The sequence below is a fragment of the Rosa chinensis genome, chromosome 2 (assembly GCF_002994745.2).
Source record: "Rosa chinensis cultivar Old Blush chromosome 2, RchiOBHm-V2, whole genome shotgun sequence".
NCBI classification, from domain to species: Eukaryota; Viridiplantae; Streptophyta; class Magnoliopsida; order Rosales; family Rosaceae; genus Rosa; species Rosa chinensis.
Window position 1 is genome coordinate 49,073,043 of NC_037089.1, and position 13,593 is coordinate 49,086,635.

Sequence of the window (13,593 nt, forward strand, 5' to 3'; positions counted from 1 at the left end):
TCCGTTAAATCTGTAACTTTTTTAATTACACCGGATGCAGATAAGATTTAGATCAAAACTCGCTCCATTGGCGGGTCTACCCATTGGCGCCGCTAATATTATTTTATGGCACTTATTTTTTTTTCTTTGAGCAAAGAATTGATAACATTAGATCAATACCTAATAAGCTAGAGTCTACAAATGATGCGGAAAGCGTGAACACGATAGTAAGAGGCTCCGTCAAGCATCGAAAGCCATATGAGATGAGCTAGAATCCACTAGCAATTACGGGCACAGCCGTAAGAAAAATAGAGAAACTTCTCTAAGATTTGGTTTTTTTATTGATAACTTGAATCCAAATTACAATCGAAGAGGTGCCTTATATAGGGCACATAGAATAAACATAATACAACTAGAAAACATAAAGAACAATTTATTGTAGACTAAAACTAGGAAACCTAATTAAACCTGATTAAATAAAAATCGGAAATAAAATCTTAGATACTAAAGAATATTACGTTTGGAATCTCAGTCAAGATTTTGCTCGAGAATCCCGATATATCCAAAAGAGTAATTTATGATTAATTCTATCATTAAGAAGCCTATTTGAATACCAATTTCCAATATTCAAATTATTCTTCTTAATATGAAGACGCTTCTTTCTTTTCGAGATTTTTGGTTGAAATTGGCTAAAATCTCGTCCTACATCAACAAAGCACTCACATAAGAACCCTGGTAAAGCCTTGATGCAAACCATTACAATCTCTGTGACGTTCACTGTTAAGCACGCCTATGCAAAAAAAAAAAATCCTCGTCATCCAAAAGGAAATCATTGATCTAACCCTCATCACATGCCATGCACGCAATTGTGGTACATGCAAGATGCTAGAAACATCTTAGAAGATTCATAGAAGCTTTTGCACCTCACACAAGCTTAATGCCCTGAAAAAGGAAAACAAAACAATATCAAGCTCCTTCCCTTTTAGGTTAGAGCTTGTACCTTCATCTGACTTGTTCAACTTGTCCAACAGGTTTTGTTTTCACAACCTTCTTCCTGTCCACAGCACCATCAAACCTAGCAGCTCTAGACTTGCTTGCAGTACCATATAGGAGTTTATTTTTACTCCTCACTGGTCTCCCCTTCTTCTTCTTCTTCTTAGCACCCCATTCTGCAGCTTGTTCCACCAGAACTATACGCATATCATTAAACTTTAGATTCTTTTTTCCCACAGGAAGGCTTCATTTAAGCCTTTTTGGCGAGATGGTTACCTCCAACACACCTCTATCATGCCTCTTACCAGTCACTGATTCTAGCATCATCTCAGCTGCGTTCAATTCCCTGATGGTCACCTGCCGGTGTGATTTGAAAGCAGGAGCAGGTAAGAACTGTTCTGGTATCAAGTTCGGCACTTGAGTTCGAAAAACTAGGGTTTGGCCTTTCACCGAAACCCTAGTTTGGATGGCTGTAGTAAACCTGCTGCCACTGAACTGTCCCATCCCAAAACTGGACTCCGTAGATCCACCTTGAATCACCCAAAACAATACGCTCAGTGGCCTCCTCCTTATCCAAGGCCTAGCTTGACCATGGCAATCCTATGTGGATTACCAACCCACAAACTTTACACTCTCCAAAAAACTTTTCATAATGAAATTTGCACAAAAATTCTACCTCATCCTCAACCCAGTACCATCCTTGCAGCGATAAAGATCGAGTGAGTGGTATCTGCACCCTAATCCGAAACTTGCCAGGCCGTTTCCCCTATTTATCAATCTCCTGAAAATGGTATAACCAATCATCATCATAATCCTTTCAGATATGAAAGCATGAGGGATACCCATTAGAGTTATCTAGTAAGAACCCTTCATTAGCGGCACTTGTTCCATTGGAGAAATGCCATCATACATAGACAACGCCACTGGGGCTCAATTAAAACCCCATGGAGCTCCCCCCCCCCTCCCCCCCAAAGACTCAATCCCTGTCAGCCGGATCCGAGAATGTAAACAATACCCTCTAGCCCTTTGCCTCCTCCACCTACAAAGTCCCATTCACCCTCCATGCATTGTGAAACATCCCCAAAAACGAACGAACCTTAAACTCCCTTGTAGTCAACAACTTACCTACCATGAACACATCAGATTATTGTAGTCCTTTCTTTTTGGTTAGACGCAGGTCAACCTGCTTCTTCCCCTCATCAAGCGCAAGAGAAGAAGGCAAATGAGCAGCCATAGCATCAACATAGCTCATCGTGAAATCCGTTGAAAGTTGCAAAGAAACCCTAACCCTAGCTCTATTTTGAGAGAGAGAGCGGTGGCTTCCAACTAGGCTTTTTTTAACTATTTTATGCTGTCTTATCTACACACCCATATTAAATTGATAATAGATTCGGCGCATGGAGGTGGGAATATAATACCTGAATTCTTAGAGCATCTCCAACAACATTAACTAAAAGGGGAAATGATCATTTACCCAATTTCAGCTTAAAAATTGCACACTTGCTACACTAACAGTTTTTTAACTCCATTTACCCAAAACACTCTAAGAGATTATTTCCCTAATACCCAATTAATTCTTTTTATTTTTTTGGGGACTTTTTTGCCCTCTCCTTTCTCACTTAGAGAGAGAAGTCATCCTCCACCTTGTTGTGCTCTGGTGACCAGTGGCCAGCCGCGATCTCCAGAGACCGATGACCGGTGTTCGGCGTCCAATGACCGGAATCCGACAACCAGTCACAGGAATCCCTAATCCAACTGCCGGACTGGTAACCGAATTCCGGCGTCTTAATTTACTACCCCCTAATATTACCCAGTAACCATATTATTGCCCCCCAGTAATCATATTATTGCCTCCCAATACTCATATTATTGTCTCCCAATAATCATATTATTGCCTCCAATAATCATATTATTGCCCTCCAGTGAATTACATAAACTCCCAAATCCAAAATGAATACACTGCAGGCACAATTGATCAATTTATATGCATATTATTGCCTCCCAATACTCATAGTATTGCCTCTCAATAATCATATTATTTCCCTGCAGTAGACATGTATAACTACTCAATAAAACCTTTTTTTTTCATTCTTCTTTCTTCTTTCTTCTTTCCTTATAGTTTACCAAAAACGACTCCGTCTGGTGGTGGAAGATCTTCTCCCAGGACCAATGCTCTGGAATCAACCGCTTCGTCACAATCTTTGCAATTCCTCTTCTCTTCTTCCACTTCATCTCCACCAACAACCCTTACACCATGAATTTCCGCTTCATCGCCACCGACACTCTCCAAAAGATCATCATGCTCCTCACCCTGGCCCTCTGGACCAACTTCACCCGAAACGGAAGCCTCAAGTGGATGATCACGATTTTCTCACTCTCCACGCTTCCCAATACTCTGGTCATGGGAATCCCGCTGCTGATCGCCATGTACGGCCACCGAATCCCAGAGGACATGACCCAGAAACCTCCATAAGGATTCAGAGCCTTATTGAGCATGATGATCGCCGGTCTCCAGAAGGTTTCTGGGTCGTTGATCAGATCGAAGGCTTATTTCTCTCTCTCCACAACCCATGCATGGACGATTTGTGATTAGTGGCACGTCGGCGTCGTCGAGAAAAACCTAACGCCAGTAGTCTGCCATCGTATCGTTGCCGGAAATGAGATTTCCGATTGGGTTGCAAGTTTGGGTCAACGGGTCATCGATTGGGTCTCGAAGGCTCTGAATCATTCTGGAGGTTTCTAGGCCATTGATCAGATCGTTGAGCAGTGAGAGAGAGAGAGAGAGAGAGAGAGAGAGAGAGAGAGAGAGAGAGAGAGAGAGAGAGAGAGAGAGAGAGTATGAGGGCAATTCTGTCAAACACTGTTAGATTGGATAAATGGGGTTAAAAAACTCTTAGTGGAGTAAGTGGGCAATTTTTAGTCTAAAATTAGGTAAGTGGTCACGACCCCTAATTAAAATTCTTTCATTTTGCTAAAAATATAACTCAAACTTATTTTCACTAAATTTTTTTGAAAAATTTCTCTAATTGTATTAGTTAAAATTTAGCTACATTCGAATAAATATTTATTTTTAATTGGTTAAACCTAAAAATATACTAAATGTCTTTAGTTATTAACATAGAAGGAAATAATTGATTACATGTCACAATTTTGTTGACTGTTAATGTTGTTATCTATATTCTCTCTTTTTGGTAAAGGAATAGGTGATGCAAACGTCATATTTTAGGGATTCCCAAAAATAGAAAATGAGATAGGGGAAACTATTAGAGTTGATATTCAAGAAAAAATTTTATATTTTTGGCAAAAATTTAGGAGATTTGTTAGAGATGTTCTTAGATTTTACATACAATTTATAAAGAATGTCCTAAATAATAGTAGCAAAAATCTCGTCTAACCATAAGTCATTCATACAAAAGTATCTAACAAGTTAAGCTAATCTATGTGTTACACTATTTGTTTCACGATAGATGTGCCGCATTCGGATGGTATTGATAGATTTTATATAAGTTCGGCAATCATCCATGTTACTATGATATCGTAACAGCTCGTTAGCGACATTTCATCTTGGATAGAGCCGGTCCTCCACCACTGACCAAGTTCACACAACTCCACACGTGTAGAGACAAACCCTCGTCGAATACCTCGGTAGCAAGAAAGTACAGTGTCAAACCTTGGACCCAACCAACCCAAACAGTTCCAACCAAGCCAATTTTACCAAACCGGACCCAGCATGATCCAAATGATCATTGATGGCATGGGCCATAGGGCCCATGACTTGAATCATAAACTTTTGCAAGCGTACGAATCGTGTCAAGATAGGGAAGTATTGTGCCCAAAATTATCGTACCACGGGGATTAGTGGCTAACCCACAATCCTTTGGTAGTTGGAACTAAAGACACTTAGCATATAAAAGAAAAATAAAAGAAAAATAAATAAAAATGTTAATCTAAGGCACCAAGCCTTAGCAATACTCAACCTTGATTTTCACCAAAGCCTAATCAAAACTAAGAGCCTAGTGATGATTATTTACAGTGAGTTGGAGTTCAATATTTTGAGAGTTGATTTTAGATTAACAAAAGTAATAAAATGTAGAGCAACTAATAAAAATGCAAATAAATTAATAAAAGAGTAAACAATATAAATGAGAATGTCGGGTGCTAGGGAGGATCCTTCACCCAAATCTCATGTGTCTGAAGCTAATCTAATGTATATGCGAATTTTCTACTTTGGCAGTAGCCGTATCCAAGGCGGTTCAAGGGTCGTAGAAACTCACTTGACATAAATTAGAGCCGGTTCAAGGGTCCCTAATTCACATCAAGAGGCATAGAGATTGAGGAATTAGACTACTAAGTGAGCCGCCCGCGCAATCACGCAACAGGTGTAAATCACCATGCTTATAACCCCTCGAATACGAAATTTAAGGTTTCTAGCTTAGGAATTAGAGGGGGTCAAGCCTCTAACTCTATCCTAGACATGCTCAAAATACACACCCTAGAGTTGACTACGCTCCTAGACATGCATTTCAACCCAACGAAAATAGATAGAAGCATCTATCATATGAAAATTGCATCATTACATTAAATTAAAAATCTTTTACACAAGATTTGGGTTAGAGCACACAACCCTAACCCCCAACAAGGAAATTACTCACAACCCATAAGTATAGACATCAAGATTACAAAATTCAAATAGCAAAGAGTAGAGAAGTGTGGGAGAAAACAAGGATAGTCACAAATAGCTAAAAAGCTAGTATGACTAGCCTTGAATTACAACTCCCACAAAATACCCAAATATTGATTCTTGTAGAGGTTGGGCCTTTTGATAGATCCTTGAAGCTTTGTGTGAGTAGTCCTTCAAATCTCAAAATAAAATAATAGAAAGAAAAGAAGACAAAATGGAGGAGAAGGAGGAGATAGAGCAGCCCAAAAGGGTTGGCTCTGTTTTTTCTATGGTGCGGCTATGTTGGTGTTCACCAGAGAAATGATGAATTCATCAATTAAAAGGAGTGGCTGGTCGTGAGGGGAGAAATTGGATGAGTAATGGACGGTTGTGATTAAAGAAGAAAAACAATGGTCGGTGTGGGTGGCTGGGATTGAAGAAGGAAATCTGGTCTTTTCTTTTCTTCTTTTCTTCTTTTCTTCTTTTCTTCTTTTCTTCTTGCTGCGTGTCACATGCTCATTGGTGGAGATGATTATGTTAATCAAGCCATCTCTTCATTCTGTTTGCACAGCCCACGTGCCTCTTTCTATAAGTAAACAATTGTCTAATTAATTAAATATTTATTTAATTAATTGAACATTGTCTAATCAATCCCTCTCAATATTATTCTATTTTTCTTTTTCCCTCTCTTTTGCTCCGGTCTTGAGGCACCTCCGCCCAAATTATATCTCCTCATTCGAGTTGATCATGGTTGACTAATGTTGACTTTTCGTCTTTTTGTCAATAACTCAATTTGCTCTATTTTTGCACAACTTCTTCTGAAATATAGAACTCCGCTTATTTATTACAAAATAAATAAAAATAGATTAATTATATATTAATTGACTTGAATATTAGCTTAATTCTAGTATTTAGAATGCAATTATGTGCATAGAAATGCGTGTAATCAGCTCACTCTACTCCACCAACTGATCGTATCCACTTCTAAGGAATATTTGCCCCTTAGCACCATTTGGATAAGTTGACTTGACTCAAGTTCTCTTATTTTGCCCATTGATGACATGGCCCTATGGTCCATTGATGGTATGACCCATAGGGCCCACTCTGCTCTACTGACTGACCGTGTCCACTCCTAAGGAATATTTGCCCCTTAGCACCATTTGGATAAGTTGACTTGACTCTAGTTCTCTTATTTTGCCCATTGATGACATGACCCTATGGCCCATTGATGGCATGAGCCATAGGGCCCACTCTGCTCTACTAGCTGACTGTGTCCACTCCTAAGGAATATTTGCCCCTTAGCACCATTTGGATAAGTTGATTTGACTCTAGTTCTCTTATTTTGCCAAAATCACCTCGTGATTGACTCCAAGTATCTTCTTGACCACTTTCTCTGGTTTGTAGGTACCGAGATGAGTGTAGTTGAAGAATGCTCACAAATCTATTCAGTCTTACCGACCACGTGGGAATCAAGCAGAACGATCGATCCACAATACGGAAACTCTCATAACAATCATCATTAACGCTAGAGAAAGCTGAAATCAACATAGCACAAAGTAGGGGTCATCATGGGCCAGGCTAGGGCCGGCCCTACCCTAAATTTTAGGGCTTAGGGTCAGGCCGACCTTCCGAATAGGGCCAAATAGGGCCGAAAAAGGCCTTATTTTGTTTAATAAAAAAAAACTTACATTATTTTTTTTTTCCTCAAAATGTGACTCAATGGTTATATAGGTAATATAAGACATTGTTTTTAGTTGATCATATTTAATATTTTTTTTTTTTTTTAGGGGCAAGACGACGGTAGAGCCTTTACACACGCACCCATGCAGTGTATCTCAGCATTGCCAGACTAATCACTGCACCGCAGACGCACGAACCTTGGGTGTTAACAAACCGAGGTCCCTCAAATCTGCTGGCCACATGGTGGAGCTGGGAATCGAACGCTAGACCTGGGGGTTCCAGACTAGGCCGCTCGTCCACCACACCACACCACGTGGTTTGATCATATTTAATATGTGTGTGTGTGTGTGTGTAGGAATTAACTTATAACATTTATTAATATTAGTTAAGGTAGTTATATTCAATTAACTATCTCTCTAAATCTCCTAATATTAATTGTTATGTAACAAAGAAAATAAAAACTAAATAAAACAAAGCTTAAAAAATCAATTACAAAGAAAGAGATAAATTGCATATTATAGAAAAAAGAGAAACATAATTAAAAAATAGAAAAAATAAAAAATTATTAGTGCTTATTAGGGCGGGCCTAAAGGGCTGGGCCAGGCTGGAGGGCCGGGCCGAATTTCATTCTCATGGCCCATACCCTACCCTATTTTAAAAAGGGTCGGGCCGGCCCGCCCTAATGGAAGGGCAGGGTTGGGCTTCGGCCCTACTGGCCGGACGGGCTTAGGGCGAGTTTAGGGCCTAAGGGCCAAATGATGACCCCTAGCACAAAGTTACCTCTAACCATTCTTCATGAGTAGCAAGGAGAGTTCTGCTGGACGTGCTTCAGCCTGCATGTGCAACGGTGGACGTACTAGAGCAAAGAATAAAGCGCGCAATGGCTTTTGCCACAACAACCGAAACCTCCCTGTCCCCGTCCACATTAATTTAATGCAGTGTTTTATGGTTATGCTACTGGTAAACATGACAACACCAACAGATGATGTGAGAAAATATTCCTTCATACAGAAAAGTGATACGGTTTTGGAATAATGCTTTACCATTTTCAAAATGCTGCTCCTGGTTGACGCTATCGTGCCAGCTAGTGTTCTCTTTTATGATGCTCGATCTCAAGCTACAAAGTTGTGCACAAGGCCTTGGAGCATTTTAATAGTCAGTCCCTATCCTATCAAACCAAACTAGTTACCCCTACCCCTACCCCAAACTTGAGAAAATGAAGGGAAAATTACTTGCATGGTTACTGTTGATGATCCTATCAAGCTTCGCTCTCACAAACAGTTCTTTCCATTTGGAACACCATCAACGTGATGTTAATCTCTCAAGGCCCATCCTACGAGGACAAGAAACTATTCATGGTAAGAATCAATCCATAATCTATATATATTAGTTTGTAGTAGTTTTTGGAAGCAGGTACCAAATTCCATTCAAAATTCTAATTAAAGTTGGGCATACAATTGAAGGTGTACTTGGCACGGTGAGACTGAATGGATCAGAAAAAGATTATGAAAGAAGCAACAAAGAACAAGAAGATTTGGTTGTTTTAGAAAAGGGAAAGAAAGGAAAAACAGGAGTTTATGGTGGTGCAACTGCTACTCATCGCCCCGGTCAAGAGAAGAGTAGTGCAACACCCGCCTCTTGTCTCACCGCAAATACCATGTTGCCCGTAATCTTCAGTTTGGTTTTTACTCTTTCCTTCAAATTAGTCTAGATGTTCCCATCGATTCCAAACACGTCTATCTATATCGATTGTGAGTTTGTTAGGAAATTTTCTCCCACTTTCTTTTGGAGTGACCTTTTTGATGATGACAGATCTTCATTTTCGAGCTTTCCATATGAGTGTCTACTTGGATGGACTTGGTGGTTGATTTCTGCGATTGAGAAGGGCTTTTCATGTTGGTTAGGTATATGTTTGATGAGTGTTTAGATCTCAATTTATTGACAAAGCAGGACTGGCGTTTTGCTAATAGTTCTTGCCGTGTGGAAGTTTTCAAATAATTGTCGTGGATCAACTGCATGGTTCCTGGATTTTGCTACTCATGTAATTTCCATAACTCAAGCGATTGGTTGTACCGTAATATTGTATACTCTCTCTCTAATCGAGAAAGAAAACTAGTTTGAACTGAGTGATTAATAAAGGAGCAGGACTTCAACATGCTTTATGTTTTACTGAGATAACTTCCTCAGTGGGAGAACTATCTGCAGAACTACTTGCATGACACCAACTGATCGATAATCTGCTGAGCAATACTTGCATGATGTTATTATCATCCATATAAAAGTTCAGACAAATGTGACCAAAATCTGACCAAATACTTGCCTAAACCTAATTTAGCAGAATTATGCTTATTGTAAACCCAACATCAATCAGTAACGCAACTGTTTTCAGAGTCAATAATATGTGTACAGCATTTCCCACTTCGGGTTGAAGAAAATGTCAACTCACAAGTATGAGGATAGAAGCACTAGGAGAGAAACATAACCACTTCAGAAAAAATTTGGCAAACCTGAAGATGAGAGGCAGTAGTTCAAACAGAACTAAATTTCTCAGCCAATTTGTTTCCTTACATGTCGTACAGCAGCTTCGAAAATGATTTCATATGTTCAGATTGCAGGGAAATGGCAACTGATAAACTCCCGTCATTAGTTGCACTTGGTATTATAAATGCCAGCCCCTCGTATCCGATTCCACCAGGTCCCATGAAAATGGGTCGACCCCACCCAAAATCGGCATCATGGATCGGCAGCCTAACCCAACTAGTAATCCCAAGATTGGGACACCTAAAAGTATGAGCCCCACGGACAAGGGCTGAAAGATCAGGCTGAAGCTCAAGGTAGTCAAGAGCAGATCTAAGATAATCATTGTCCATACGCACCAAAGCATTGTGAATCTTGCTTGCCGCATACCATGTTGGTTTTGATTGGAGGTCCCCAGCTACAGAAATAGGTGTGGCTGTGAAAATCACATTGCCAAAGTAACCAGGTGGGAGTGGGGGTTGCAATCTGGACCTGCCATCAGTAGCAATATATAATTTGGTGTCTTGATCATCGGGAAGTTCACGCGCCTTACATACACATCTCCAAACATGACCTGCCAACATCTCATATGAGCTATAGTTGACAGTGTTGCCATCTTCCTTAGACTTGGCTTTCAAGGTGTTGAGTTGTTCGCGCGTCAATCTAAAGATGGCGATAGTTGTCTCCTCCGCACCAGGTTTTGTGCTTTGCTGGGGTTGTTTCATGGGTGGAGCAGGTTGGTATTCAATGTGAGGGAATTCAGGCTGAGGTGGGTCTCGGGCACGAAGTAATGTCCTGTTGATGAATGGTGGAATTGTAAGGTCAAGACCTCGAGCCATATCAGACCATGTATTCACAAAGTGGAGACCAGAAAATCCATCTGCAACATGATGTTGCATGCCAACACCAAGTGACACTCCACCACATTTGAAGTATGTGACCTGCACAGAAAAGATCCCGGGCCTAGTAAGCTTATGTTTAATAATCCCCCAACTTGAGTTAATATTTGGCATAAATATTGATAATTAGTGTTCAAAAACAGGGCATAAACTAATGAGTGTGAACCGATTTAATCATAAGCTCATGAGTCATGACCATGCACCAGCCCCCAATTTTTCAAGAACAAGAAGAAAATAAAAGCCTCTGTATGACTTTCCGGCCCAGTACACACAACACGCAAGTTACTTTTAATCATTGTGTAATCTTACCATGCTTATTTTGAAATGTAGATAAGACATCAAGCAATCCTTTTGTAACACCAACCTATCTCTTTCTATATGAACCAATCTAATGTATTCATACATAACAGAGCATTCAAAATACTCTGTTCAACCACCAATTATTACTTTGTACCTGTTATACAACTGACATATCCTGACTCATCAATGAAAAAGAATCAAATAATACTACTACGTGTAACCCTTGTTCAAACTTCTGGATTACTTGTTCAAACTTCATACAATCTTCTATTCTATCACCTTAACCCACGTCGATACAAGACCGCTACTTTTTCTTAAGGAAAAAATTCACTAGGCCAAACTGTTGAAATATTCATTAATAGTTGCATTCAATAATATATGTTTAGCAAGAATTTTCATATGATATCTGACACTTATTTGACTAGAAAAAATCAAACCTCTTTGGCTCTTTAGTTACAAAAATGTAAGGCAGAAAAAGTCTGGTCTAAGTTTTAAGCAATTTCCTGAAAACGAAATGCATAGCATTTTTTTTTATTTTTTTATTGTGGGATCTGAAAATGAATGCATAGCATGAAGGGCTTATAACGTTTTCCATTTTTCTAGACGTGATACCTTTAATTATGGCATCACCAAACAAAGTTCTGAAATGTCAATACTCAATGGTTCTCTACATTTTCGTAACGAAAAGATTATTCAAAAAGTCAACACACTAATTAGGTCCTTTGCACAGAGAAAAAATGTTATGAAATTCTTTAGGTGCTTAGTTCTATATGTTATTGGCCATTACTTTCTAATGTCACTCACCAAAGGTTTCATCGACCATGCACTCAATATTTCCTACGGAAAAAGCTAATATGTATCTTAAATAATCTCCTAGGATAAACTCTATTATTTTGTAAACAGACAAAGAATCTACTCCAATTAAATTTCTAGGATATTCTTAACTGCTGATTTTTTTAATCTATAAACTTGCTTTATGGATTTTAGTTTCGGATTTAAGGACAAATAATAGTCTGACATAATTTAGTAAAATTTTACTCAAAAATTATTTATGTTTCGATCAAAATTTTTATATATCATTATGAATCTTCAAAAACCAGGAATGAATGTCTAAGAATGTTAAAAATATACAGACTGTTATTAACAGACAATTTAAAAAATAACTCATTTTTGTACTAAAATTGACAATAAGAAAAAGAAATCGGATAATAGAATATGTAATTCGACAAAAAAAGTAAAAGTAAAATGAAAAAAAAAATAACAAAAGAACAAAAAAAAGGTAGTGCCAAACACTCTTGTCTGCTGCCAACAAAATAGGTAGTATGAAACAAAATAAACGCATGACTATGAGTCAAAGAATCACTCGAAATTGGTGAGCAACTCTGCTCTGCATTCTACAACACTATAAACACGTCCAAAAAATATTATCCAAAAAATAATCAATACAAAAATACGTTAAACTATTACCTGCAAGACCAGGAGCGGATACGAAGAAATCCCAGCGGCGTAATCAACGGTGGGGATGAGCTTCCGGAGCTCGAGAGTGGGGGCAAAATCGCCAAAATCATCGATCACAGAGCTTGTCTCGGCGACGACAAACAGCACGCCCTCGCCATTACAATCGATCTCGATACGACCGTCGTCGTCGCGCTTCAGACGCCCCGCCATGGGGTAGAACGGCACCAGAGCCTTCGAGAGAGCGTGTTTGAGCACGCGCGGCTCGAAGAAGTTGGACGCTCCGTTCGGGCGGTAGAAGTAGACGCTGGGGGTGTGCATGCTCGGAATCACGAGGTCGACGTTGGCGTTCCACAGCGACCGCTGCGCCATCTCCTCCGACGGCTTCACTATCGTCGACTCCTTCACGGTGATGCTCACCATCGCCATCTTGTTCGCTTCTGCAACCAATTAAACAACATCCAACATTAATACCACATATATATATATATATATATATATATATGTATATATGTTTCCATAACGGGAAATATAATCGAAGAATCGGAAATTATGGGATTGTGTTTACCTGAGAGATAATGGGAGTGTTGGCCGGGCGCAACAGAGGCGGGAATGTAGGACTCAGGGTGTCAGGGACGAGAGAAATGATAAACAGAGATATTGGAAGAACAAATGGGAATATGGGGGTGGAGTTGTTACGAAGCACCACCCAAGATTACCTTAAGGAACAAACCCAGAGCATATCTGTCACTCACCTACCGCGGCTGCCAACTTTCCCGAATTACCCCATGCCACCTCACAATTTCAATCCATGAAAATACTCTTCCAAATCGGAATCATTTGTCTTTTCAAAAAGAAAAGGTCTCCCCAATTTTACTCTCTCCACGTCAATTCTCAATGTGGATTACTTATGGGCGATATTAATAAATTGATTTTATAATCAGTCGTCAATTCTCAACATGGATTACTTATAAACGGTACTAATGAATTGATTTTATATTCAATCGTGCTGGATTGATTTCTTGTAGAATTGTAGTTCAATGATATTGAATTTAGATTTAATGATCGAAATTAATGCAATAATTAAAATAAATTTATTTATTTTATTTT

The 13,593-nt window shown here is 39.2% G+C and overlaps 2 protein-coding genes across 2 annotated transcripts; one reads left to right on the forward strand and one right to left on the reverse strand.

Moving 5' to 3' along the window:
* Positions 1–8,455: 8,455 nt before the first annotated feature.
* LOC112187368 lies at positions 8,456–9,481 on the forward strand. The gene is made up of 3 exons (XM_040514968.1): positions 8,456–8,670; positions 8,776–8,988; positions 9,125–9,481. Exons 1-3 carry the CDS (start codon positions 8,529–8,531, stop codon positions 9,178–9,180), a joined length of 411 nt encoding a protein of 136 aa, XP_040370902.1. The 5' UTR covers positions 8,456–8,528; the 3' UTR covers positions 9,181–9,481.
* Positions 9,482–9,550: 69 nt separating this feature from the next.
* LOC112187366 (shikimate O-hydroxycinnamoyltransferase) lies at positions 9,551–13,297 on the reverse strand. Its single transcript, XM_024326126.2, has 3 exons — positions 13,052–13,297; positions 12,496–12,923; positions 9,551–10,770 (listed from the first exon to the last, which is right to left on the reverse strand). Exons 2-3 carry the CDS (start codon positions 12,910–12,912, stop codon positions 9,877–9,879), a joined length of 1,311 nt encoding a protein of 436 aa, XP_024181894.1. The 5' UTR covers positions 12,913–12,923; positions 13,052–13,297; the 3' UTR covers positions 9,551–9,876.
* Between the last annotated feature and the right edge of the window lie 296 nt (positions 13,298–13,593).